Source organism: Pelobates fuscus, chromosome 3 (genome assembly GCF_036172605.1).
Source record: "Pelobates fuscus isolate aPelFus1 chromosome 3, aPelFus1.pri, whole genome shotgun sequence".
Taxonomy (NCBI): domain Eukaryota; kingdom Metazoa; phylum Chordata; class Amphibia; order Anura; family Pelobatidae; genus Pelobates; species Pelobates fuscus.
Window position 1 is genome coordinate 326,278,685 of NC_086319.1, and position 27,949 is coordinate 326,306,633.

Below are 27,949 nucleotides of genomic sequence, written 5' to 3' on the forward strand. Positions count from 1 at the left end.
TTTCTGTTTAGTATCCAATTCGTTGTTTAGTTTCATGTATTTTTATAGACGTTTCTAAACAGACATTGACATTCTACGGTTCGCAGCAAAGCAACGAGATAAGGTTTTTACTGATCAGCTTTATATATTAAAATATTAAAGATTAAACTGTCATTGTGCAGATCGTTGTTATAGAAATGCTATAAAGGCGTCACACTCGTAATACTCTGTAACCTCAGAGAGTGGCTGTACAGCTAAACACCTGCTAACCCCTGTGAACCCTACAATTTGTTCTACTGATGACTGACTCCTCACTTAACTATTCCACTAACCTCTGGGTACCCCTGGTTTTAGTATGGACATTAAAATATAGTTACCATGTTTGTTTTTTCTGCTTGTTTGTTTTTTATAACAGTTAAACAGCACAATCAAGCTGTGATTACACTTTATTTGTGTTAATATAATGCCATTACACTGACTTAATGACTTTTTTAATAGATACCAATTTATATGAGTTTTTTTAAGCATAAAGAGAACAATCAAAACACAGAGAAATCTGTAATTTGTAGAAAGCTGACTTCTATTTTGTTTTAAATTAAATTTGTGAAGGGTCTGCGTATTTTATTACCAGTACGGCAACAGAATACGAAAACGGTAATCATCAAGTGACATTGAACATTGTTTGTTGGAGAAGCATAAATTCGATTATTTTTCCGGTTCATTATTTATGACATAAACATATACTAAATCTTGGTAGGAAACAACTCTGCTTTTATCATGGAATTTAGAATTTTGTTTATGATGAGATCCACTTACTCCCAGGCAATCGCCGCCACCATGAGTAAGTACATCAGGTAGTGGGCTGTGCCATCCCAGTAACAGATCATGTGGCCATAGGCAGTGTTCAGATAAGGTTCACTCTGGGAAATAAAGATGTTTTCTGTTAATTAAGGAGGATAAAACCTGTTTTCCATTACATATGCCTCTATAATGCATTTGAAAACAACTTGTATAGGCAAAAGTAAATGCAATACGGAATGCGTATTCATGATGCATGCATCACACAATCTTACACAGAAATAATGTTTCTTTTAAGAGATTTAGCGTCTCTGATAGTGGAAGGTTAGTGGGCAAAATGCTTTGCAACTTTCATAACTTTCATGTGTTTTTTATCTTGCTGGTAGTGTTTCTGCAGGGTGTTACGCAAAGCACCATATATGAGAATCCAGTGTTATTTCCCTCAGATTACAGTGGATGTGTTGAAGTCTGTAGGGGACATTACAGAGCAGATCTATTATGTCATCTGTTTCCTAAAAATAGCATATTTAACAGACCACCCTATAGGCCATGGTAACTGTACTACTCTAACACTCATTAGAAATGATATTATGGGCAGAAAACATGAATGGTGACATCCTTTCTGATCAACAAATTAAACTTTGAAGACACATTTGTGTGTACAGAAAGTACTGTTTATTCCCTCTAGGGCTCTATCTTCATCTAAGCAGGCACAGTCTATTGGAACAGCCAAGACCTTAGCCACCCAGTAGTCAAATTTACCCACTAAAGACCAGCGTGACTCGGGGTATGGAACCGGCTGCATGGAACTATACATTGGATAGGAACAAAGTCGCGGCAGGCCAAACCTTGTGCTGGGTTGCAAATGAACATGGTATGGACAATAAGAGTGCTCTTTGGACCAAGGGTAGCTGAGGGTTGAGCTATCTGGGGATAACTTGATTGTGGGGTTACATGTATTGGGAGGGGGTTTTAGCACTCTGCTCTCCCAGTGCTCAGTGCCATAGCAGGAAGGGGCTCAAAGAGTCTGTTACCAACCCTAGACCAGGGGCCAAGGAGTAAACTCTCTTTTCTGTTAATCCCCCTCTGGAGGCTGAATGCACATTTTGAACAGCATATATATGGTGCATGCTTCCATATAAAGCATACTTGGGTATGAGATTCATGGATGGACTTGGGTGGAATAATACATAAATAAGGCAACTCTAGGGTTGGTGGGGGGGATGAGACACATCAAGGTTACTGGGGATAGAAAAAGACACATAGACACAAAGAGGTGCTGAGGGGGAGAACGAGACACACAGAGGGGTGGGGGGGGAGACACAGAGGGCTGGGGGGCACACAATGATGCTTGTTGGAGAAAGAGACACACAGAGTGGCTGGGAAAGGGGAACAATAGACACACAGAGTGGCTGGGAAGAGGAGAAAGACACACAGAAGTTCTAGGGAAGGTGAGAAAGAGACAAAGTGGCTGGGGCTAGAAGACACACAAAGGAGACGGAAGGGGAAATGAGAACATGAAGAGGCTGAGGGGGTATGAGACACATGGAGAACGACACACAAAAAATACTGGGGTAAAGAGACATACAGGGGAGCTGGAGATGGGGAAAAGAGACACAAAGAGGCTGGGAGGAAGCAAAATCTCCACAAAGGGTGTTGTAAGAGACACATATGCCAACGAGTTGATTAACAGGTAAGAAAAAGATGTCTTATTAAAGGCACACTGTAGTCACCAGAACCACTGCAGTTTAATGTAGTGGTTCTGGTGTCTATAGTCTGTCCATGCAGGCTGAGCACTGTAAATGCTACCTTTTCAGAGAAAATGCAGTGTTTACATTGCTGCCTAGAAACTCCTCTAGTGGCAGTCACTCAGGTGGCCACTAGAGGTACTTCCTAATCCAGTGCTGCACAGTGTACAGCACCTATGTTGAACACTCAACCATAGAGATGCATTGATTAATTGCATCTCTACCAGGGGATTCTAATTGGCATGGTGTGGCGTGGCGCAACATTTTGCCACACATGCACAATAGTCTCTCAATGCTTTCCTAGGTAATCTCAGTCAAAGTGAAGAGCACACTCATAGGACGTCAAAATACACACGATAACTTAATTTAATTTTTACAGCTGTGCAACAGCATACATTCACCATTTCAGTCCCATTACCAAACTTTCCTTAATATGTCAAGGTAGTTGGACTGAAACATTGATCATATGCAAATGTACGTCTGCTTAAAATAAATCCGCTCTTTTGTGTATTTTGAAGCCCTATGAGTGCTTTCTTTCACGTTGGAGTAATAGTTTTTTTGTTTTCAATTTTAATTTATATTTCCGCCTCTATATCAGCACACTATGCTGGCGCAACGCATTATTGGGCTGGTATAGATTTTTTTTTCCAGGGCTGCTTTTGGTGCCACGTCCCTGTAGCTTTAATTCTGCAACTGAAAACATTGGCATAGTACAAGAACTATCAAGATAGCTGAGTAAAACGTGACGATTTCGATCAGATGGCTACATAGAGACTATTTGATTGTCAGTATGCAGCGTTTTGCTGTGCATGCGCACTAGCCTCCTAATGCTTTCAGTAACCAAAGCACCCTTTTTACGCTTCTAAGGGGAGGCTGGTCACCTAAATAGTGGCTAAGACTCTATAGCATTAGGAATCCATATTTGAATTTCTAATGTTATGGTATTCTGTTAAGAAGGAACACAGTGATTGAAGGATCAATACGATAGGAACATGGTTGGTGTCAGTATCTTGGTTTGTCTTCTCATTGGGGTTGTCCAGTTTTGGGGATTTGGAAATTGTGACTACAATATTGTGTTATGTTTGAGATTGAGATTTATCATACATAACCCGCCATGTTAGATTGGAATCTCCCTGCTCTTTTGTAATAATTTTAAGAATAACATCATTAATCCATAATCTGCACTAGATGTAAAATACTTTCCATTGTGAAATGAATACAAGAGATTGTAAGATTTATTTTCTGGATCACAAAGGGCTCAACAGTGAAAGCTGGGAGGTGGATTAAAATATTTTCCTCTACAAGGAAAGAAGCAAACTGATACACACTGTTTAAAACCAGCTCCGTGGAATTTAGCTCTATAAATCCAGAACCCTGCTTTTCACACAGCTGCCCAGCAATATTTTGTGTTTACTAACGGCCCTTTCACAATATATTTGTTACAGTTTGACTTTGCAAACTGTTATATGTGACAATATCATATGCATCATATCAAAGTTGTACTTAAACAAAGCATATGATTTTTATTTATATATGTTTTATAAAACATATTTCTTGCATGAATTGAAATCTGGTCCGACACAAGTGCAAGGCAGCCCAGACAGCAGCCTTAGGGGGCCCCAGGAGGGAGGGTAACCCCACCCCCCAATTAGAGAGTTTACAATAAGGCATAGTAGACATCTGTAGCAGAATTCTTACAATATGTTTGATATGTTTTCGAGGAGCCATACAATAAAGGGGGTGAAGAGGGTGAGTCGGGTAAGGAATATAAAGAACATGAATAGTGTGTGGGAGAATTGCGTGTTTTCCTGTGTAACCAAAGTCCTTGCACTTGCTCTGACTGCGGTTATATGGCGGGAGTAGTGTCTGCATACCACCCTTGTGGAGTTGTTAGATATACTTGTTAAAGATATATATTGATGGAAGCATTAAGAGTCAATGGTGCAGACATATACGTGTTATATGAGTACACATTAGCGCCTAAAAAGCGAATGTTAAAGGGACACTATAGTCACCAGAACTACAGCTTATTAAATTTGTTCTGGTGAGTAGAATCATTACCTTCAGGCTTTTTTCTTTAAACACTGTCTTTTCAGAGAAAATGCAGTGTTTACATTACAGCCTAGTGATAACTTCACTGGCCACTCCTCGGATGGCTGTTAGAGATCCTTCCTGGGTCATGGCTGCCTAAAATGCATCCAAACATTCAATATCTCTTCCTTCTGCATGCAGACACTGAACTTTCCTCATAGAGATTCATTGATTCAATTCATCTATATGAGGAGAGGCTGATTGTCCAGGGCGGTGTTTGAATCATGCTGGCTCTGCCCCTAAACTGCCTCCTTGTCAGTCTCAGCCAATCCTATGGGGAAGCATTGTGATTGGATCAGGCCACCACTTCTGATGATGTCAGAGGTCAGAGGAAGTTCACAGGCATCTTCAGACTTGAGTACAAGTAAGATTTTACTATATTTAGGGAGGCAAAGGGGGTCAAGGGGGCTAGATAGTGGTTTAAACACTATAGGGAATTCTATACAGGAATTCATGTTTGTGTTCCTGACCTTATAGTGCTCCTATAAATGCTATTTATATCACAACCAGATACCCCAGTGATTTACAGGACACCGTTTTTTTTTTACTTCAGTAATTTTATACTCTTGATGGACAACCTTCTAACATTTACATTTAACTGGGTATTTAACCCATTTTCTCAGTGATTTAATAACATAATTGTGCTCCCTGCCCATGTTTCTTACGGTATTCATTACACAACGTTTCAGACAGATATTACACCTTTTCAGCTTTCATTTCAACTCATTCCAACTAGTTGGTAAGTCAGTGTTGATGTAGAAGGAATTTTAGGATCTGCACGCCAGAAATTAGGGTTTTAAGGTCCAAAGAGTGTCTCTGAAGATTGGTGCTACATAAAGTGTGCTGAGAATTGGAAAGAGTAGGACTGAACGAGCTTGTAGGGGAAGCTACAAGCTTCCATTTAAAGTCCTAGCTTATCGGTTTGCTAAGTAATTCAAACAAAAGATTGCAGGGATATTCTCCGGGCCCCTACAGAGTGATTTGCACTGATCTGATATTGTAAGACTAATATTTGAAGAATTCACAGTTTCCTGGTTCCTATGATTTTTCATGTCCTCTTTCGACAAACTTATTGTGAACTCAGGTGACATTTTGACCTCCCTATTCTTTGTTTGGTTGTGCTAATGCTCATTTCCTACTCTATTAGAAGGCAAAAGAACTTGTTTCAAAAACCAGTAACCACACTGAAATCGCATACTTTTTCTCTGGTATGTATATAGTAATTATAATTAAACAAACAATGTGAGAATGTAGCGAACCTACAGATAAACTCAAAAGACACTGCAAAAACGGTCATGTGTCATATTGGCCAACATTTTGGCAAAGTGAATACTTTCTTTAAAGCGAATCTGTAAAGTCCACCATTAAAAGAAAACGTAAAAGCTATGGAAATAAAGAGATTGCTGGATGTTTCTGGAAAATAGCTAACTGCTAAATGCACCCCTCCTGGTTACATTTTTTTTTATATTATTAACCTTGTTATATAAAAATGAAACAAGAAAACAAAAATCTAGCTGATTACCAACTGCAAGCGCTGGCTTATTGTTACCTCTTTGAGATAGAATGTCATGAAGCCATCAATCAATCCATCCTGCTCCAATCCTATAATGAGACTCACCACACTGCTGAAAGAAAATACTGCGAAAACTGCGAGAGATAAAAAGGAACGTGTTGAAAAGACACATCATAGACACATCAATCAATCAATTAATCAAGAGATTTGCCAATTTTCATGAAACACGTGCCTGCTAAACATTACAATGACCCAGGCAATGGGATTTTCTGGCATAGCATAAGTTGTATGCAGAATCATTCTAAACACCTTTAAGACCAGAGTTTGACACATACAATAAATCTGCTTCACATACACAGGTAAATCAAACACAAGAGTCCTAACCCAGACCAGTAAGAGTCTCCGCCAATCAGAAGACTCCCAAACTCAGTGGAGGTTGGTCTATAGGGGAAGATGTGGTAGCACCCTCCCCCCAGGTTTTTGTTGCAATAAGAAAAATCAAACCTACTGATATTGTAAGGACTACTACTGATAGCTCTGTGTATTAGAAGAAAAACATGTGTCTGTCTTGATTATAACTGTACATGTTCACCTCAACATATCATGGGCATGACATCCCATAGTGTTTATTGGGTAGAGCCTGACAAATCAGGGTGAACTGCTTTATCAATTTTAAACCTCACCAGCCACCATTACTCAAACTGGCCTATATTTTTGATCTTATTTTATAAATGTCTGTCCAGGAGTTGGTTATGGGTTATTTAATAAGCTCCCAGCCGCAGTCCCACTCGTCAGATTTGATTAGTGGAACTATTAATAATATCAGTCTGTAACCTAATAAACCCTAATAATGTATTTGAAAATGTAAGAAACACAGATTACAAAGACAACGGATGATGCATAGCTATCTATTGGGTAAAGCCCTGATTTGCACATTATGTCGAATTCCTGGAGAATCACTGGGATATGAATTTTATACGTTTACTCTGATGCTCCCCGGTGTCACTGTTATATATTTTATAGTATTTTAGTTGTTAGATCTATGTTTTAATATATATTTATGTTTCTGCACTGTTTTGTATAAGTTATATAAGTTAAATGTAGCATTGTTAAATGTTAGTCCCAGTTTAAAAATAAAGAATCAATCTAATTCCTGAAACAGTGTGTAATCATGTTCTTTCCAGGAGCCTAGTGACAGAGCCTAAGGGCCTATCTAGTGGCTGCTCCCTGGTATTTTGGATCAGCAACGGAGTGGTAAGACCTGTAGGGAACGAACTGTAGGCCTCAAAGCCAAAAAGCATCTTTATAAAAAAATGTAGGCAGCAGGATCAATTGTTGCCTAAGCGGAAGGAGGGGTCAGATGGACCATTTCCTGTCTAGAGGATGGATGGGGTCAGTGGGTTGAACAACAAAGTGGGATGGGTCTTGGTCCCAAGTCATATTGTGGAAGGTAACATCTTATCTGTAATCCTGTTCAATGACTTGTGAAAATGTTTCTACACATTATTTTCTCGAGCTACTGATTTGAGAATGCATGGTCTCTGAGGGGAGGTAGGGAGCGACACAGCTCTTACTCACCCAGTGTGTGCTTCCTGTACACACAGCTTGGACGCATTATGAACCACCAAGGAGGAAGTAAACCTTCCTCTACCATCTCTAAGAAAAGGGATGGTTTTATAAATACAGATATTTTTGCAGATAGTTGCCGTTGCGCAGTGACATGGTGATAGGGGATCTATGCAATGAGCACTGGTTGTTATGGTGATTAGAGTGACTCGATAGCAAATAAAAAATCATATGACAAGCTAGCTGGAAATTTACCACAACAAAAACATAAATATAACAGAAACTCTGTCACTTTTGTGGGTGCTTATATATTTTGCAAAGAGCCCCGAAGGTAAAATAACCCACTTGATTGACAGGAGCCTATTGGTGAGGTTATGGGTAATTATATTTGACAGATGCTGCCACTTGCAGGCACCGCCATCTTCTTTCTTTAACTTCTGGCATTTCATCCTCCATACATGTGCAAGAGTACGACACTGAGATCTACGGAGGATCCCACGGTACCCTGCATATACTAACTCTTGTAATGCATGAGATGTATCTTTCTTTCAGCTGTTGCTATTGACTTGAATGGAGTAGGACATCTACTGCTTTGTTATAGGGAATAATGTCCCTGTTACTCAGCTCTAAATCACTGTTTAGTCAATAAATTCCTAAATAAACTTTCACGGTGACACTAACCCCTACACAGTGAGATGATCAGTCAGGTAAATGAACTCTAACAGGGACAAGAAATCGTTCTTATAAGAAGGAATTACACATTGTTAAACATCAAGAAGTGTGATTAATAAGGGAATAATTACATTCAGTTATTCACAAAACCATAACTTGTAGCGAATTAAATCTAAATTGCAAAACATCAGAAAAACCCTCCAACCTTGCACTAGTAACAACTTTTTGAGCTGAATTTTGCTTGTATAAGCTTCCATTTCGAGTTTAGTGAATAACCCAGACAAGTCTTTCTTTACATCTGTTAGTAAAGCCAGCTCCGTGATGAATGCTTTTCTGTATTAGAACCCAAGTACCCGCCTGCCCGTACGTACCATGGAATAAAGGATCCTTTGGTGGCTTTTGAGAGACCAGAAGACGCGATAATACAACAATTGACACTAGGATCACGGCACCAGTCAAAGCCACATGCCAGGAACTGTAACTAAACCAGCAACATATTAACAGTTCTACATTACACGTATAAGAATATATTAACACACTATCTGTTTACATAGTAACTCTTACTGTTGAGAAAGTTGGAATTAACCGTGAGAGGGATGTCAGTATTTTTAGAAACTTATCAGGGTTATTCAAAATGAGAATTCAAAGTGAATTTAAAATTTTAGGCAAAATAGGCAAACTGTAACAATCTCTAAGTCAGCTATGCGTTCAGCTCAGCTACCTTGGCCTAAAATCTTAAAGTCACTTTCAATTCTAACTTTAGTGAAAACCCCTGTATGTACTTTGTGCTTTGGGCTCTTGTAAATGAAAATAGACTGGAGACAAGACTTTGGCAAGGCAACAGACTAACAATACAATAAAGGACCACTATAGGCACTCAGACAACTGCAGCTCAATGAAGAGGTCTGGGTGCCAGGTGCCTCTAGTTTTAACCCTGCAGCTGAAAACAAAGCAGTTTCAGAAAAACTGCTATGTTTCACCGAGGGCTAATTTACACAGCGTCAAATAAGATCCCTCTGGCTGCACATGCGCATTCAACTCCACTCGGGATGGGAGGAGAGGTCACAAGCCCTGAGGGAGCCCGGCACTGGATTAAGGCGCTGAGGGAAGGTGCATTCCAAGAGTTTGTTTTCCTGGCACTATACAGTTGCAATAAAAAGTATGTGAACCCTTTGGAATTATATGGATTTCTGCACAAATTGGTCATAAAATGTGATCTGATCATCATCTAAGTCACAACCATAGACAATCACAGTCTGCTTAAACTAATAACACACAAAGAATGAAATGTTGCCATGTTTTTATTGAACACACCATGTAAACATTTACAGTGCAGGTGGAAAAAGTATGTGAACCCTTGGATTTAATAATCGGTTGAACCTCCTTTGGCAGCAATAACTTCAACCAAACGTTTCCTGTAGTTGCAGATCAGACGTGCACAACGGTCAGGAGTAATTCTTGACCATTCCTCTTTACAGAACTGTTTCAGTTCAGCAATATTCTTGGGATGTCTGGTGTGAATCGCTTTCTTGAGGTCATGCCACAGCATCTCAATTGGGTTGAGGTCAGGACTCTGACTGGGCCACTTCAGAAGGCGTATTTTCTTCTGTTTAAGCCATTCTGTTGTCTATTTACTTCTATGCTTTGTGTCATTGTCCTGTTGCAACATCCATCTTCGGTTGAGCTTCAGCTGGTAGACAGATGGCCTTAAGTTCTCCTGCAAAATGTCTTGATAAACTTGGGAATTAATTTTTCCTTCGATGATAGCAATCCATCCAGGCCCTGACGCAGCAAAGCAGCCCCAAACCATGATGCCCCCAACACCATACTTCACAGTTGGGATGATGTTTTGATGTTGGTGTGCTGTGCCTCTTTTTTGCCACACATAGTGTTGTGTGTTTCTTCCAAACAACTCAACTTTGGTTTCATCTGTCCACAGAATATTTTGCCAGTACTGCTGTGGAACATCCAGGTGCTCTTGTGCAAACTGTAAACGTGCAGCAATGTTTTGTTTGGACAGCAGTGGCTTCCTCTGTGGTATCTTCCCATGAAAGCCATTCTTGTTTAGTGTTTTACGTATTGTAGATTCACTAACAGGGATGTTAGCATTTGCCAGTGACTTTTGTAAGTCTTTAGCTGACACTCTAGGATTCTTCTTCACCTCATTGAGCAGTCTGCGCTGTGCTCTTGCAGTCGTCTTTACAGGACGGCCACTCCTAGGGAGAGTAGCAGCAGTGCTGAACTTTCTCCATTTATAGACAATTTGTCTCACCGTGGACTGATGAACAGCAAGGCTTTTGGAGATACCTTTATAACCCTTTCCAGCTTTATGCAAGTCAACAATTCTTAATCGTAGGTCTTCTGAAAGCTCTTTTGTGCGAGGCATCATTCACATCAGGCAAAGCTTCTTGTGAAAAGCAAACCCAGAACTGGTGTGTGTTTTTTATAGGGCAGCTGTAACGAACACCTCCAATCTCATCTCATTGATTGGACTCCAGTTGGCTGACATCTCACTCAAATTAGCTCTTGGAGATGTCATTAGTCTAGGGCAGGCATAGGCAACCTTCGGCACTCCAGATGTTTTGGACTACACCTCCCATGATGCTTTGCCAGCATCATGGGTGTAAGAGCATTATGGGAGAGGTAGTCCAAAACATCTGGAGTGCCAAAGGTTGCCTATCCCTGGTCTAGGGGTTCACATACTTTTTCCACCTGCACTGTGAATGTTTACATGGTGTTTTCAATAAAAACATGGCAACATTTCATTCTTTGTTTGTTATTAGTTTAAGCAGACTGTGATTGTCTATTGTTGGGACTTAGATGATGATCAGATCACATTTTATGACCAGTTTGTGCAGAAATCCATATCATTGCAAAGGGTTCACATACTTTTTATTGCAACTGTAGGATCCATTTAAGACAGTGAAGCCTTGTTTACAGGTCATAAAACTATTACAATAGTCTAACAATGTTATATATTGCATGTAACCATGGGATACACCTTTCTAACTTATTTGATTTATTTAAAAGTTCTTATATAGTGCTCGTATCCAGAGTGCTTTACAATGTATGCAAACATAACATTGGTAATTATACAAACAGATAAATATTCAGACACATTTAACAAAAGGGTAAGAAAACCTTGCCAGTGAGCTTACAATCTAGAGGGAAATTGTGCATTGAGGCAAAATGTTGCAGGAGAAGATAAAACTGTGCACAATTGTGCAAAAATAAGGAATATTGCTTAACAAGTATTATTCCATACACAGCGAGTGTTATGAAGATAGAATCTAGAAGCAATGTTTTACAATCACCATCCATTGCATGTGGAGAGATTAGAAGCCAATGAGTATACAGTAGGTAAATTAAAGAATAGAGACAAACAGGGTTATTCCATAAAATAAGAATCCAAAGTGAATTCTAGTGGAATTTAAAATTCAACACAAACTGCACAATATTTACCCCACCACATCTCCCAAATGTTGGGGATGCGAGAAAGAAGAAGGCAACATGCTCCATGCTTGGTAGCCTTGACCTCCTACTGGAGAAATATCCAAACAATAATAGTGCAGGTGGTGGATTGCTCACTGCCCTTTACACCCCAAACGTTTCTCCTGTTAGACATCCAACCACCACCACCGAAACAAAAAAGAAAATAATACTATATATTCTTTTAATGGCACAGCAATTGATTGCAGGAGATTGGAACTCCCCACTAGCACCCCCAATCTCAAGATTGCTTAAAGCATTGGACAAACAATGCATATACGAAAAATCTTATTGAACCATATTCTCCTCCTCCAACCTTTTTGCTGCGGCTTGGAACCTTTGGAACACATGGAGATCTGATAACCCTCAAAACCTTGTAACAACACAATGATAAAATAACTAAGGCTGTTCTGAGCTGGTTTTCTATATGCTCTAGCCACGTACCATGTTGAGATATGGTTGAACGATAGACGACGTTACCATACTCGTTTTTGTAGCACATACACTAACCAAGTAAAATGTTCTATGTACAATGGCTATCTGTATAATGCTGTGTAATGATAATGGATGTGGCATGGGCGTATGTATTCACCCCCTTTGTTATGCAGCCCATAAAAAACTATGGTGCAACCAATTACCTTCAGAAGTCACATAATTAGTGAAATGATGTCCACCTGTGTGGAATCTAAGTGTCACATGATCTGTCATTACATATACACACCTTTTCTGAAAGGCCCCAGAGGCTGCAACAATGACATCACTAACCAAACACTGCCATGGAGACCAAGGAACTCTCCAAACAAGTAAGGGACAATGTTGTTGAGAAGTACAAGTCAGTACAAATCTTTGATGATCCCCAGGAGCACCATCGAATCTATCATAACCAAATGGAAAGAACATGGCACAACAGCAAACCTGCCAAAAGACAACCGCCCACCAAAACTCACGGACCAGGCAAGGAGGGCATTAATCAGAAAGGCAGCACAGAGATGAAAGGTAACCCTGGAGGAGCTGCAGAGTTCCAAAGCAGAGACTGTAGTATCTGTACATAGGGTGACAATAAGCTGTACGCTCCATAGAGTTGGGCTTTATGGCAGAGTGGCCAGAAGAAAGCCATTACTTTCAGCAAAAAACAAAATGGCACATTTTGAGTTTGTGAAAAGGCATGTGGGAGACTCCCAAAATGCATGGAGGAAGGTGGTCTGATGAGACTAAAATTGAACGCTATATCTGGCTCAAACCCAACACATCACATCACCCAAAGAACACCATCCCCACAGTGAAACACGGTGGTGGCAGCATCATGCTGTGGGATGTTTTTCAGCAGCCAGGACTGGGAAACTGGTCAGTTGAGGGAAAGATGGATGGTGCTAAATACAGGGATATTCTTGAGCAAAACCTGTACCACTCTGTGCGTGATTTGAGGCTAGGATGGAGGTTCACCTTCCAGCAGAACAATGACCCCAAACACACTGCTAAAGCAACACTTGAGTGGTTTAAGGGGAAACATGTAAATGTGTTGGAATGGCCTAGTCAAAGCCCAGACCTCAATCCAATAGAAAATCTGTGGTCAGACTTAAAGATTTCTGTTCACAAGCGCAAACCATCCAACTTGAAGGAGCTGGAGCAGTTTTGCAAGGAGGAATGGGCAAAAATCCCAATGGTAAGATGTGGCAAGCTCATAGAGACTTATCTTAAGCGACTTGGAGCTGTGATTGACGCAAAAGGGATTCTACAAAGTATTGACTTTAGGGGGGGTGAATAGTTATGCACATTGACTTTTTCTGTTATTTTGTCCTATTTGTTGTTTGCTTCACAATAAAAAAAAAAAAACATCTTCAAAGTTGTGGGCATGTTCTGTAACTTAAATGATGCAAATCCTCAAACAATCCATGTTAATTCCAGGTTGTGAGGCAACAAAACACGAAAAATGCCAAGGGGGATAAATACTTTTGCAAGGCACTGTACGTGTTTTTCAACGTTATAAGAAGTCAAAGATGACCCTAAGATTTCAAGCTGTGGGTGATATGGAAATAGTGAAAGGGGGCAAGTGGAGAGTGGGGTTTGGAGTGGAAGGAGGGTGCAGCGAAGCAGAGCACTTCAGTTTTTACGGTTTTCATTTGAAGAAAATATGATGTTTTCCATTGGGCAACGTCAGAAAGGCACAAAGAAGAGAGGAACGATCAGGTAAAAATTAAGGGCAAGAAAAGAAGTTCTGAATGTCTTCTGCAAAGAATTGGCATTGAAGCCATGTGAGGAGATGAGGTCAGACAGAAGAGCCATATAGAGGGAGAAAAATATAGGTACCACCCTACACCCTGCAGGGCACCACCTTGAAGAGGGATCGGCAGAGTGGATGCATTGATGAAGGAAACTTTATAGGATTAATCAGAAAGGTAGGATGAGGTGAGAGTCTTATCAGTGATAAAAAGGTTAACAAAGGTGAGCTGAAGTGTCAAAGGCAGCATATAAATCCATCAGGATGAGGATAGCCAAGAGTTTAGAGTGTTGTGCTTGTGTGAGGAAGTTAAGGACAGGAAGGAGCGTGGTTCAGTCGAGTCGGCAGGCCGTAAGCAAGATTTGGGTGGATTGAATGGGAGCGAATGAAGGTGGATAGCTGATTGCAACACATTCTAGAAGCTTACAGAAGCAAGGGAGACGGGTAAAAAACTGATGCATCTTTACCAATATAACATATTGCATATGTCTATGTATAAATACAGGGCTGGGGAAGCATTGCCACTATGGCTTTTGCTGGACTATATTTCATGACATTTGTTTCATGACATTGCTCAACCACTCGATAGTGAGCCATTCGGGGCAGGCCAACTGAGAAAATTGAGTAAAATTCTATAAAACTGCCAATAAGCTACACCTGCTAGTATTCTTAGTGCTATTTAGTATTCCAGTTAATAAATAGTTACTTGAAAGAGGCTTAATTGCATTCATGAACTGCATTATGAAAAAGGCAACTGCCAAACCCTGAAAGAATTCGAGGCAACCCTTTGTAGTTTGTATTCCAACATCTAAGCTGAAAAACTATATTGTATTAAACAAACTTTAAAAAATAAACAACTAATCAGACTGTGATTTATTATCTATTACTTTTAAAGTATGTTGTTTTGTTGGAAGGTCTGTTGGCAACACAATACTGGGACCATTACACATTCCAGATATTTGCACTGATGGCATTGTTGTTCTTGTTCACTGCAATCATTCACCAAAGCTGTGACACCAGGAAGGGGGCATGAGCTCAATACTATAACGTATTTCAATGAAAAACTGCTCAAAAGAGACTAAGCCCAATTTTATTAACAGGTCCCTGAAAATTGCTGTACCGTTAACATGATTTTCCATTAACTCATTGCAGACACTTGTGATTCCAGGAAACATTGCCTATTCTTTAATTTCTTAGACAATTAAAACCTTGCTGATATTATCTACACATCTACTGCCAACAGGAAAGAATATAATTAACAATGAAGACTGTTTCCAAGTTGACAAATACCTTGGGACACTTCAAGCTGAAAAATATTATGCTGCTTATATTTAAATGTATTTTTAAAGGAGTATACACTGACCAGCCACAACATTAAAAAAGCACTGACAGGGTGGCTCGACCGCCGAGAAAATGGCAGCTTAGGCTGAGAGCTCCGCGCCCTGCACGATCCACAACGCACAGCAAACAGCTAATTACCCCAGTGGAAGCCCCCAAACTACGCCCGGCGACAGGGGAAGGGGTCCGGACATGGCCACGCAAAAAAAGAGCGGTAAGAAACCGAGGGACGCACAGAATCAACACGCAAGGGCTTGATCACCACATTATATGCACAACTCAGCGCCCCAGATAGAGACGCAGAACTACCTGCCTACATCACCCAATGGGAAAAAGATTCACAACACACACTGGAAGGGGAGGACTGGAGGGACATATGGGAAGCAGCAGCGAAGGTGTCCCTGTGTGTCACACTCCAGGAACAGGCTTACAAAACCCTCCTGAGGTGGTACACTACACCAGCCAAATTATATAGGATGGGGAAGACCACTACGGACACATGCTGGAGGGGCTGTGGGGAGAGGGGATCATACATCCACATGTGGTGGACATGCCCCAAAGTGGCAGGATACTGGTCGGACATTGAGACGCTGCTGACGACAGTACTCACACGACCGATAAACAAAGACCCATGGACCTATCTATTAGCAAAACTACAAGATAACCTGACGACTCGAGAACAGAAACTAGTCAATAAAATAACCTTAGCGGCCAGAAGAGCACTGACCCAACAATGGCTCAGCCCGGACATCCCTCCTATGCACAAAGTAATACACAAAATAAAAGACAACTGTCTGATGGACAAATTGACAGCACAAGTACGTAACACCATGGGCACCTTCTCAAAAGTATGGCAGCCATGGGAGGACTACATAGACAGGACGCTACGGATGCCATGAGACAGACAAGGCGACATTACCTCATGAGAGCAGTGAGTGCACCCGGCGGGATCCCTCCCCCCCCCCCTCCCCCCCCTCCCCCCCTTTTCCCCCCCTTCCCCCCCCCCCCCTCCTTACCCTAAAATCAGTTTTGGTTGGGAGCAACAGCCTACACGGTCATAAGCAAGACGCACCCTATACACCAGAGGCAGCAGGTGAGCGTACCAGACACCTATTAACACGCGGTCAGATATGACCTACAGCAGTAGGCATACGCACAAACACTGCTCATAACAGGGCAAAGACGCACCAATGACACTCCGATCACAGGACAGAACAGTGCACGAGCGAGCCATGCAGTTAACTAGCATTTAGATAGGTAATCCACAGCGGTACACACCAAGGCAGAATGTCCAATGGGAAAAGGGCAAAAGAAGAGGGGTGAGATATACACTTGTACAGCCCGAAGAAACGGAACAATGTATGTCAACATTATATTAAACAGTCACTTATTGCCTTTGTAACTGTAAAGATGACATGGTGCATGTGAAAATTGTAACGCTCCTTGCCTTAACTCAAAAATAAAGAATTAAAAAAAAAAAAGAAAAGAAACCGAGGGACAGCACCCCGTCGGTGGCCGACCTCCTCACGGCACCCAGGCTGTATGCGCCCAAAGAGGAGGCGGCCACGAGGGAGCGGAATCTCCGGGCTCCCCGAGCTCCAGAGACCGGACTGCTCTGCCACAACAGGCATCCCACACAGAGATTCTACACTCCCTGGCCGAAGTGAAACACTATCTGGCATGGGGAGATTGAACGCTCAACAAGGGAGGTGAAAGCAGAGATCCAGTCAGTGGGGCAATGCACAGAGGCACTGGAATGGAGGATGGACCACGTGGTGGCGGCCCAAAATGAAACGGCCTCGACCACCAACCTCCTAATTACAAAGGTCGCAGAACTGGAAGCTGAACTGGAAGATGCCTCCAATAGGTCACGCAGGAATAATCTGAGAATCAAAGGCCTACCGGAGAGAGTGAAAGATGCTGACATCCAGAAGGCCTGACCACCTATGGACTGTAGACAGGGCCCACAGGGCACTGAGGGCGAGGGGACCCCCAAACGGCCCGCCACGGGATGTCATTATGCGGTGGCACTTCTTCTCCACCAAGGAAGCCATTATTAAAAGCGCAAGACACCACACTTATACATTTGACAGCTGCACACTACAATTATATCAAGATATAGCACCGGCTACGCTAGCCAGAAGGAGGGAATGGAAGCCCATTGCTGATCTGATAAGAGCCAAGGGCTTGAATTACGCTTGGGGGCACCCATTTAAAATGCTAGTGTTCAATGGCCCATGACCGGCCGTGCTACTACCCACGGCGGACCCCAGGGCCTTCCTTAGAGACATAGGTATTGAAGTACCAGCGGACTTCCACCTTCCGCAAAGCGGCACCCGAGCGCTGGGTCAGATACCCAGGGAGGGGGCAGCAACCGGCGACAACACGCCTTGAAAGCCAGGACCTGGCTCCCACCCCACTGGCCGGCACCCAAACAGCAGACAAGCCAGAAGAAAAAAAGTCCCACAGTAAGCAGCATACAGCGACAAGACTCAAACACGAAGAAAGGATAGCCCTGAAGCCTCTAAACTGAATTTGAAGAAACCAGCTGCGAACCGAAGGGAACTCCTCACCAGGAACAAGGACAACAATAACAATACTACATAACTAATTTTCTAGAGAGACATTTTACGCAAACAAAGGCACAAGGCTCATTTCCCGCCCAAAAAATTAAAATAAAGAAAAAAAAAAAAAAAGGGGGGGGGGGGGGGGAAAGGAAAGAGTGCCAGAATACTGCCCAGAATACTGCGAAGAATGAGGTACCCAAATGCACACAATAAATAAGGGGGCAGGGGGAAAGACTTTCCTACACATTAACCATGGGCCCTAGATGCAGAGGGGGAACCACCCACCGCAGGGACCATATCGGCCACAGAGGCTTACAACATCACACATACTTGGCCTAGCCATAGCAACGCCCCATAGAAGATAACTGGGAATATCGGGCGCAGATAGGCAAGATAGGGGCCTCGGAGCCCCCCCTCCTCGTCTAAGGTACTCCCTGAGAAATCCCTGAGTAACTATCCCAGAGACCAGGGGGGAAAAAGAGACGCTTAGGGCCATTGGTGTAGGGGAGCCCTCTAGACACATAGATACCCTTACATACACTCTATTCCAAGGGAAAGACCAAAATGCTATAGGCCGGGTACACATGGAAGGTGGGGGCACGGGACAATGCTTGTTTTTTTTCTTTTATACAGTTGATAATGTTTATGTATATGTTAACTATAAAATGATGTTTAACAATGTATAAGTTGTGACACGAATGGCAGAACTGACCAGCAAACTGCACAGGGCTCAGACGTACGGGTAATAGATGACACTACCACCATACGGATCGTAGTCAGGGTGCTCGGCGATTGATAGCCCCCTCCGTACAAATTCTCGTTGTTGCGGGGAGGGCCGTCACCCCCGAGATACCCGGCGATTCTACATAAGACCGGGGCTACCCCCCTATTGTCCCTGACCGGGGATCACCCCCAAATATCCCCCCCACTCCTCGACAACCCCCCCCCCCATCGCCACTTCCGGTAACCTACCCGCAACCCTCCCCCCCCCGCTAATCAGATCCGGCACATAGTTCAGGGGCGTCCACAAGACCCCCAAGCTACCGTCACCGGCAGGGCACACGGCGGGCCGGCTCAAGCCCTTACGACTAGGGGACAGACAGGAACTCAAGATAGACATGGCAACGTTAAAAATCTCTTCCCTGAACATCAATGGCCTTAACACACCGACTAAACGACGATTACTAATGAGAGAATTAAAGAGACAAAAAACTGACATAGCCTTTGTACAGGAAACACACCTCCTGCGCTCAGCTCGGATTCAGCTCACGGATCACTTGTACACCAAGGCATACTCCTCCAGGGCACTAGTAAAGAAAAACGGGGTAGAAATCCTATTGCACAAAAAATGCCCTTTCGTGACCCAGACGGCCCACACTGACACCATGGGCAGATATGTTATCCTCACAGGGACAATACATGCCACCATGTACCACCTGATTAATATATATGCACCCAACCAGCCAGATCAGGGCTTCTGGGACGGTCTACATGACTTACTCCACACACTACCGCACGGAGTCACGATACTTGGGGGGGACTTTAATGCTACCCCATGCCCAGCTATGGACCACAGTAGCCAGGCGAGAGGACAGAGGCCACAAAGAACGGGGGTCAAGATAAATTACTAACCCAATTCATACAAAAAACTAAACTATTAGACCCATGGAGGTTGCGCAACCCGGGAACGAAGGACTACACGTTCTTCTCAGTGGCACACTCCACGTATTCCCGTATTGACATGTTCCTGGTTAACCAGACAGGGATCCCGTGGATCCAGTCTGCACGAATTAACGTAATCACATGGTCCGACCATGCAGATATTAAACTAACACTGAGACTTCCAGGACCCAAACCTCCATGGAAATGGAGACTGAACAACACACTTATTAAAGACGCAGGGGTCGCAAAGCTTATTCAGGGAGAAATAACCAACTATTTTACTGACGACCCAGATATACCGCAGTCCACAATATGGGCCGCTCATAAGGCGGTACTTAGGGGCACCCTTATTAAAATCGCAACCCGCCGAAAAAAACAAAAAGCCGAGACTCTCTTCGAGCTCCAAAAGGCGCTGAGGAGAGCCGAAGCTAGACATAAACAAACACCCATGACACAAGGACTCCAAGACCTCAGAGACCTCAGACATAAGAATAAGAGCCATGGCAGTAGAGGACCTGGGGCGCAACCTAATCCGCAAAAAACGCCTCTACTACAAACGCTCCAATAAGATGGACACCCTATTAGCCAGGGCACTCAATCCCAAACCACAAATTCACAATATATCGGCAATCCGGAACAAACAGGGACAAATAACCCAAAACCCTATGGAGATCAACCAGATCTTCACGGAGTTCCTTGCACACATTTACAACCACTCGCCAGAGCTAGATGGCAACAACCGAGACTACACACAGGCAGTGGCAGCGTACGTAGCAAAGTCAAATATGCCAATGCTGGGCCGGGAAGCCCTGCAATCCATAGAAGCGCCTATTGGGGAGGAAGAGGTAGATAAGGCAATCACGTCACTGAAAGGGAACAAATCCCCGGGCCCGGATGGCTTTGACGGCACAAATTATGAGATCTTTAGGGAACACCTGGTCCCGCGGTTAGTTAGGGTCTATGCTGAATGGATGGACGGCGGACACCCTAACCCAGATATGCTGACAGCGGACATCACACTTATACCCAAACCAGGCAGAGACCCGACAGAGGCGGCGAACTACAGGCCCATTTCCCTCATAAACTTTGATGTAAAAGTCTTCGCAAAGATTCTGGCGACACGGCTTAACCCCCTCCTGGGCACTTTGGTCCACCCAGACCAAGTAGGTTTTGTGCCTCAGCGTCAACTGTATGAAAACACCAGACGGGGTGCCGATATCATATGGTGGGCAACTAGGACACGGACGCCTTCTCTGATCCTCTCTCTGGATGCGGAGAAGGCGTTCGACAGGGTCCAGTGGCGCTACCTCTTCTCACTGCTTGACCACCTACATATGCCAGAGGCATTCGTCAATGGCGTACGGGCTCTATATACAGGACCGAGGGCACAGACCTCCATACCGGGTACACACCCGACCCCTTTCACGCCAGCGAACGGCACCAGACAGGGGTGCCCCCTCTCCCCCCTACTCTTTGTCCTCTCGCTGGAGCCGCTCCTGCAGAGGATACGAGAGGACGAAGACATATCGGGGGTCCAGGCGGGAGGGAAAGACTATAGAGTCTCCGCGTATGTGGATGACGTTATGATAACGATTACTAACCCAAGGGCATTCCTACCCTGACTGGTGGCCCTCCTTGAGGAATACGGAAAGGTCTCGGGCTATAAAATCAACTTAGATAAATCAGTAGCCATGCCCCTAAATATGGAAGAGGAAGAAATAGCCAACATTAAAACCACCCACTCCCTTAAAATCACAAGAACCGACGTCAAATATCTAGGCATCAACCTCACTGCAGACCCGGGGAAAATGTATAGCGCCAATTACTCACCCGCTATTCAGGCAATAAGCCGTGACCTGGACATGAAAAGCCGATTTCATGGATTGGCAGACTGCACGCAGTCAAAATGACCCTGCTCCCACGCCTACTGTTTTTGTTCCAGGCCTTGCCGGTAAAAGTCACCAAGCAAGACCTAGCGACACTTCAAAAGCACATTGACAATTTCATATGGGCACAAAAGAGGCACAGGATAGCCAGACGGGTACTATACCGACCAAAAACTAGGGGTGGGCTAGGACTCCCAAACTTGTATCAATACTATTTAGCAGCTCAGTTAGCCCAAATTGTAGCTTGGCACGCACCGGAGGGTACACATAGGTGGGTAGATTTAGAAACAAAACTAATGAGCACAGATCTGCCCCAGTTCTGGATCTGGGTGCCTAAACAAGATAGGCCGACCCTACGTACCACATGTCCGGCGATCCTCAACTCTATACGGATATGGGATCTAACGGCCACCAAATACGCATTGAAACACACGCCCTCACCACTGACTCCGTATCTGCGGAACAGAGCATTTGAGCCCGGGCTGAGCGCACGAGACTTCAGAGGGATAGAAACAACGGGGATGCAACGATATAGACACATGTATGACGGTGACACTTTCAAAACCTTTGACACCCTAAAAACAATGGCACCCCTAACCACTAAAGACGTATTCCGATATGTACAGTTACGTGACTTTGCCAAAAACCCTGAAATAAAGAAAGCAGCACAGACTAAGATGACGTTCTATGAATTGCTATGTGACGCGGAGACAATTCAGAAGTGCTTGATCACAGTCATATACGCGCAGCTCAGCGCCCCTGAAAAGGGTGCCGAAGAGCCAAGATATATACACCAATGGGAGACGGACCTGGGCGAAGCGCTGGAAGGAGAGGACTGGGTAGACATTTGGGAAGCGACAGCTAAGACGTAGATTTGTGTGATACACCAGGAGCAATCATATAAAATGCTCCTGAGGTGGTACACCACACCGGCACAGCTGTATAAAATGGGGAAAACCACGACGGACACATGCTGGAGAGGATGCGGTAGCAAGGGCACCTTTATCCACATGTGGTGGGAATGCCCTGAAACTAGCAAATACTGGAAACAGGTACAGTCCCTACTGACAGACGTACTAACACGACCAGTGGATTTAGATCCATGGGCGATCCTACTGTCCCGACCCGTAGACGGCCTCCCAAGAGAGAGCAACAACTTCTAAACAAACTCACGCTGGCAGCTAGAAGGGCTTTAGCGCAGGCATGGCTGAAACCCAACCTCCCCTCCGTCAATGACGTGATAGTAAAAATTAAAGATACGTATCTGGTGGACAAATTGACAGCACAAATCAGACACACTGAAAAAAAATTCCAAAAAGTATGGCAACCGTGGGAGATTTACGTGAACGAATGAGCTATATGGCCACAATATAAGGACGGTCCATGCAGGGACCCGGCCCGTCGGGCGCCCCGCGGACAAGCAAAACCCCCCCTTCCCCTTCTTTCCGCCCCCCAGCCCCGACCCATCCCCCTATCCACCCCCGACCCATCCCCCTATCCACCCCCTATAATACCACATATGCAGTATGCGACAAAGAACGCTGACCAGGGCATCACGGACCTATACAGAACCCCAGACAAGCCATCATAGGCCAACTTGGTAGACGAAGGAAAAAGGGCGGACATAATAAGGGAACCATGAAGTGGGTAGCGCTCAGGCACCGGGCGACCGCCGCTGACAGGTAACCCTGCTTTAACCCCTGAGAAAATAATCACAAAGGGCAGACGACCACACTGTTCAGGCCACCGAATTCCCTGGAGCAAGTTACCAAATGGTGGGAGTAATAACAGACAAGGATAGCTGTCGATAACAGGGACAGACAGACAGACGACCCCCATAACAAACGAGACACCATCTCAGATGTATTAGAAGAGCTTGTACTCTAGGTGGCCACGGCAACCTGCGCTGTCTTCGACATTGACCCGACAACCAAGTAAGCCAACGACATGTCTGACAGATTCTCAAACCAAACGAAGGAAATTGCACTGTGTATATTGATGTTATGTCCAGTTTCAGTCAAAATCTGTAACCAGTTTACCCATGAGCATGAACTGCTATATAAAATTGAAAACGACACAGAGTGGCACAAAAGAACCACCTTACATTATGTGAAACTTGTTGTCTTCTGTAAAATGAAATGTATAATATATCTGTCATTGGCCCCTGCGAGGACCACTGTACATTGCCAAATCATGCTCTGTGTCGAACCAAAATAAAGAAATTAAAAAAAAAAAAAGCACTGACAGGTGTAGTGAATAACATTCATTATATTGTAACAATCAGGAGTGGCCTTTGTGGTGTGCGAGCTGTGCAGCAACACAGGGTGTCATGCCAATTGTGATGCCAGGCAGTCGACACAGCTTGTAGTTCTGCGGCTCTAATGAAGCTGTCAGAAGAGACGAGAGGAATTGCTGGCGTCCGACTCTGAGTCGGAGTTACGTAAATTACCAAAACACGGGAAGGCCTTGTCCGATCTGTTGCAGAAGATAGACGCCAAAGGGGACGAATGCCTGGATTTTTTGCTTCCACCCATCTGATTGGTAAATCAGCGTTAATAGTAACTGTGTCAATTGACTGGTAAGTATAGATCAATAATGTACAGAGCACAAACAACATGCGTCTATCCTCGCCCTAGGTCAAGCTGCACCCTGGCAGGTGGTTTTATTGTTGAGGTCAATCAGCGTATGTTAAAAATCATATTTGGAAAGTAGTGCAAATTTAATGCATCAGTTTTAGTAAAATCCCAAAACGTATAAAATTGTATGATTATTAACAACACTTGTAGTAGTTTATCACAAAGCTAAAACCTACTCCTGTGTAATTAGCCAGTATTAAAAGGACACTGTATGCACAGTAACTGCTTCATCTTATTGAAGTGGTTATAGTGTCTGGAATCCACAGATGCCATCCTTCCATTCAGTGTTAAACCATTTTAATGTTTTTACTAAACAAAAGTCCCCAGCAGCCCCCCCTCCGCTGTGCTGCTTGGGTTAATGAGAAGCCATCAGCCTGAGCAGCAATGGGCAGCTGTAATAGGCAGAAAACAGTGAGTTGACAGACTCAGTCGGTCATAGTGCCCATACCTGGTATGAATTGGTATAGTTAGAAGGAAGTGTGTAGTCTCCGTTTTAGCCATAATGCCAATTAGGGCTGGGTGTCAGTGGTCAGGAACCCTTATTTAGTGTAAAACTGCTCGAAATTTGTTTAACACAGAATAGAGAATAATGCCAGGAGTTGGTAGAATACTGCAACAGAAGCTGTAAAAAATCTTTTTTTTTTTTACTTAAAATTAATTTGACGTTGCCTCCTCTTAACCCCTTAAGGACCAAACTTCTGGAATAAAAGGGAATCATGGCATGTCACACATGTCATGGGTCCTTAAGGGGTTAAACAACATATTATTCTAGAATAACAGCTCTCTGGTGAGTTAAAAGAGAGTTAAAGGGACGATCCACATACCTGACGTCCCTTAATTCTGTTATTTACAGATGCCGTGACTTACAAAATTTGCAACAGCCTCACTTAGTGACATCACAAGGATAAGCTATGTTCCCTCCCGTCATACAAACTCATCACTCCACAAGTTCAAAGTCATTTGTATAGGTTTACTTATAGTGTTCTTTGAGAGAGAATGAGGTTCATGGGACAAGCGTGCCAGTCCTATTTTTAAAAATGAATGTGTATGTTGCCTGTTCTGTATGTGCAAAAGCAGTTTGTGATATTTTCTGTGTTACATGTGTATGTAGACAGGGTATCATGTTTTGTGTGTAAATGTGGGCTGCGTATGATGGTTGCTCATTGGATTGTTTGTGAGAGCCAAATGTATGCATGATGTATTGTGTGTATGGTGTTGGTTGTATGTGTGAGGGCTGCATGGTGTATAGCATCTGGGAGGTGGATTTGTGTTTGTTTATGTGGGTGGTTAGTAGTGTTGTGTTTGTTACTGCTGTGTATGTGTGGTTGAGTGTGGGCTATTTGTATTTTTTGCATGTGGGGGAGCCTTCTTCTACAGCTATGTGTTGGGATGGCTGTGTGGGCCCAGTGGGGGCCAAGTTTGCCAGGTACAGGTCAACTGTCAGTGGGGACCGTGTTGGCTATGGAGGCTGCTGCGACCTTCTCTGCTCCACTGCAGATTCCCCTTCCCAAGTGCTGGGAGGAAGTGATCTATGATCTCCAAGCGTGCAATGAGTAAATTGTGGACTGCCCCTCACCACCTAATGTAATCAAGCCTATGGCGAATGTTCGCATATAACTAGCAGATACATGATGAAGTCCCAACGGGCCTCCTGAGAATCCAGCTCCAGGGAAGATCATCAGATTTACCCAGCCTCTTTGGGTCCGGCAGCCTTGCATGCCGTCTAAAGGAAGCTCGTGCTGCATAGGTTGCTATGGAAATCTGGACACTAGTAATGACGATTAACTGTAATACTGCAGATTGTGGAGCACACTTCACAATTTAACAACTTCAACCAGCATAAAGGCGCAGATTTCTTGCATAGGGGTGTATGTGACTGCATATATAATTTATGTATGTGTACCTGTATATAATGTGTGTACGAGGGCATGTGTCTACATGAGTTTGTTAATAATGTATGTAATAAATGGTTTGTGGTGGGGAGGGGGATTTGCCTCTGTTAGTGGATAAATACAAATAAATGAAGGGGTGTGTTGAATGTTACTAGGTGGGTGTCTGTTTGTGACTGCATAAGGGTATGTGACAAAGTATGTGACTGGGTGACTGTATGTAACAGGGAGCGAAGTAAAAGGGTGCATAGTAAAGTAAATTTGCCTTTAAATGTAAGGTACCTAGGTGCACTACACCTTGTGTACCCCCCTTACTTCACCCAACCCATATTCCAATATAATTTACCCACATTTCCCTGAAAGCACATTTGGACACTGGGCATGTTCCCAGAATCATGCTCCTTACACTTGTACGGTATTCTGGACTCTACCACCAAACCCTTTCATTTGCAAATTCAAATGCAACAAACAAAGGATTTTCGGTGAAAAATAAACCAATGGACAACTAAGAGTTAAGTTTATTTGCCTAGTAAAATGTTCCTCTCACCAAAGTAACAGTTCCCTTTTTACTCTTGATATATAATTGATAAAAGTTACAGTGTTCCTGAACCTAGCAAACATCACTGGCACAATTATAATAATAATTGTATGTATCCATGTAAAGACTTCCCTTATTGACCTGCAGAAAAAATAAATAAAAATAAAACTGTTTTACATGTTTATTCACTATAGTGTGAATTTAAAATGAATTTTAAGTTTTAGTGGAAAAAGTAAAAACATGGCTGGATAATTTTTCAAATCCAGCGTTTTTGGCCTAAATTTGATATTTACTTTGAATTCATTTTAAATTCATGACAATTTACACTTTAGTGAACAGCTCTGTAAATATCAAACTACTAGGCTTTGACTTAATATGTTTAAATACGTTTTTCAAATTATTTAATATCAAACAAAATACAAATATATAAAAAAAAAATATTTTTCATAATATTAGAAATGTATTTAAAATTATTAAAATATTTGAAAAGCTTATCCAACAATATTAAATTGAGGCATAAGTGTCCAGGGTCATTATCTCCTTTCCTATAACTTAATCCAAAATTCTGTCTAATTTCAAAGCCTTGATGAAATCTTTTGCCTCTCTAGATTCCAGGTTAATCAAATGCATGAATGTACACAACAGAGGAACCCTAAGAACATCTCTGATGACTGTCACTCAAATAGCCGCTAGAGGTGCTTCCTACTGTGGTCCTGCAACCTTTGACTCTCAGCATGAACAGTCCCTATAAAGAAGCATTGGTATAATGCTTTACAATAAGTAGATGCTGATTGCTGCAGAGCAGCATGTGCCGCACACGTGTACTAGGCCCCTCAACGCTTCTCAATTGACAATCAATGATGATGACCTCGGCCAGTTGAGGAGCGACAGATGTGGTGATAACCAGCATGGTGCGTGGCTGAAAAGGAGTTTGCCTTCAATATTTATGGGCCCATAACTCTAAAAAGGCAGACATCCTGATGTTACAATTTTACAAATACTTTTGTATTTCTAATGTGAGATTGCTCTGTTACAAATTCATGTGAGTCCTAACAGAAACATAACCCCAATATAGATGAAAATGCAATTTTAGGGGGGCGGAGTCAAGCTGCCATGCTGAGAGGTCGCACATGAGACAAGCTCCGTGCCAAAACGCTCTTAATCGGCCCAAAATTGGGCAAAAACCCACCAAATCAATGAACAGACGACCTAGAGAAGTGAGCACTTAAATACAGAAGCCAAGCGACAATTATCCCGACCGAAATCGGTGGCATCTAACCGGGGATAAACCCGAGGCCTACTCAGACGAAGCGAGGGAGGCACCTGACATCCACGCCGCATGCAGTTACTCACTCGGAG

The 27,949-nt window shown here is 43.2% G+C and overlaps 1 protein-coding gene across 3 annotated transcripts in view; it reads right to left on the minus strand.

The window, feature by feature from the left end:
* The window catches only part of TM6SF1 (transmembrane 6 superfamily member 1), a 56,384-nt gene that overhangs the window by 25,876 nt on the left and 2,559 nt on the right, over positions 1–27,949 (minus strand). Inside the window, exons 2-4 of one of the 3 annotated variants that reach the window (XM_063448986.1) lie at positions 8,739–8,848; positions 6,166–6,263; positions 796–899 (exon numbers count right to left, since the gene is read on the minus strand). In XM_063448986.1, coding sequence (XP_063305056.1) covers positions 796–899; positions 6,166–6,263; positions 8,739–8,848 — 312 coding nt within the window. Of the gene's footprint in view, positions 1–795; positions 900–6,165; positions 6,264–8,738; positions 8,849–27,949 lie in introns of those variants that run through there. The other 2 variants (XM_063448987.1, XM_063448988.1) reach the window with 2 other exon arrangements.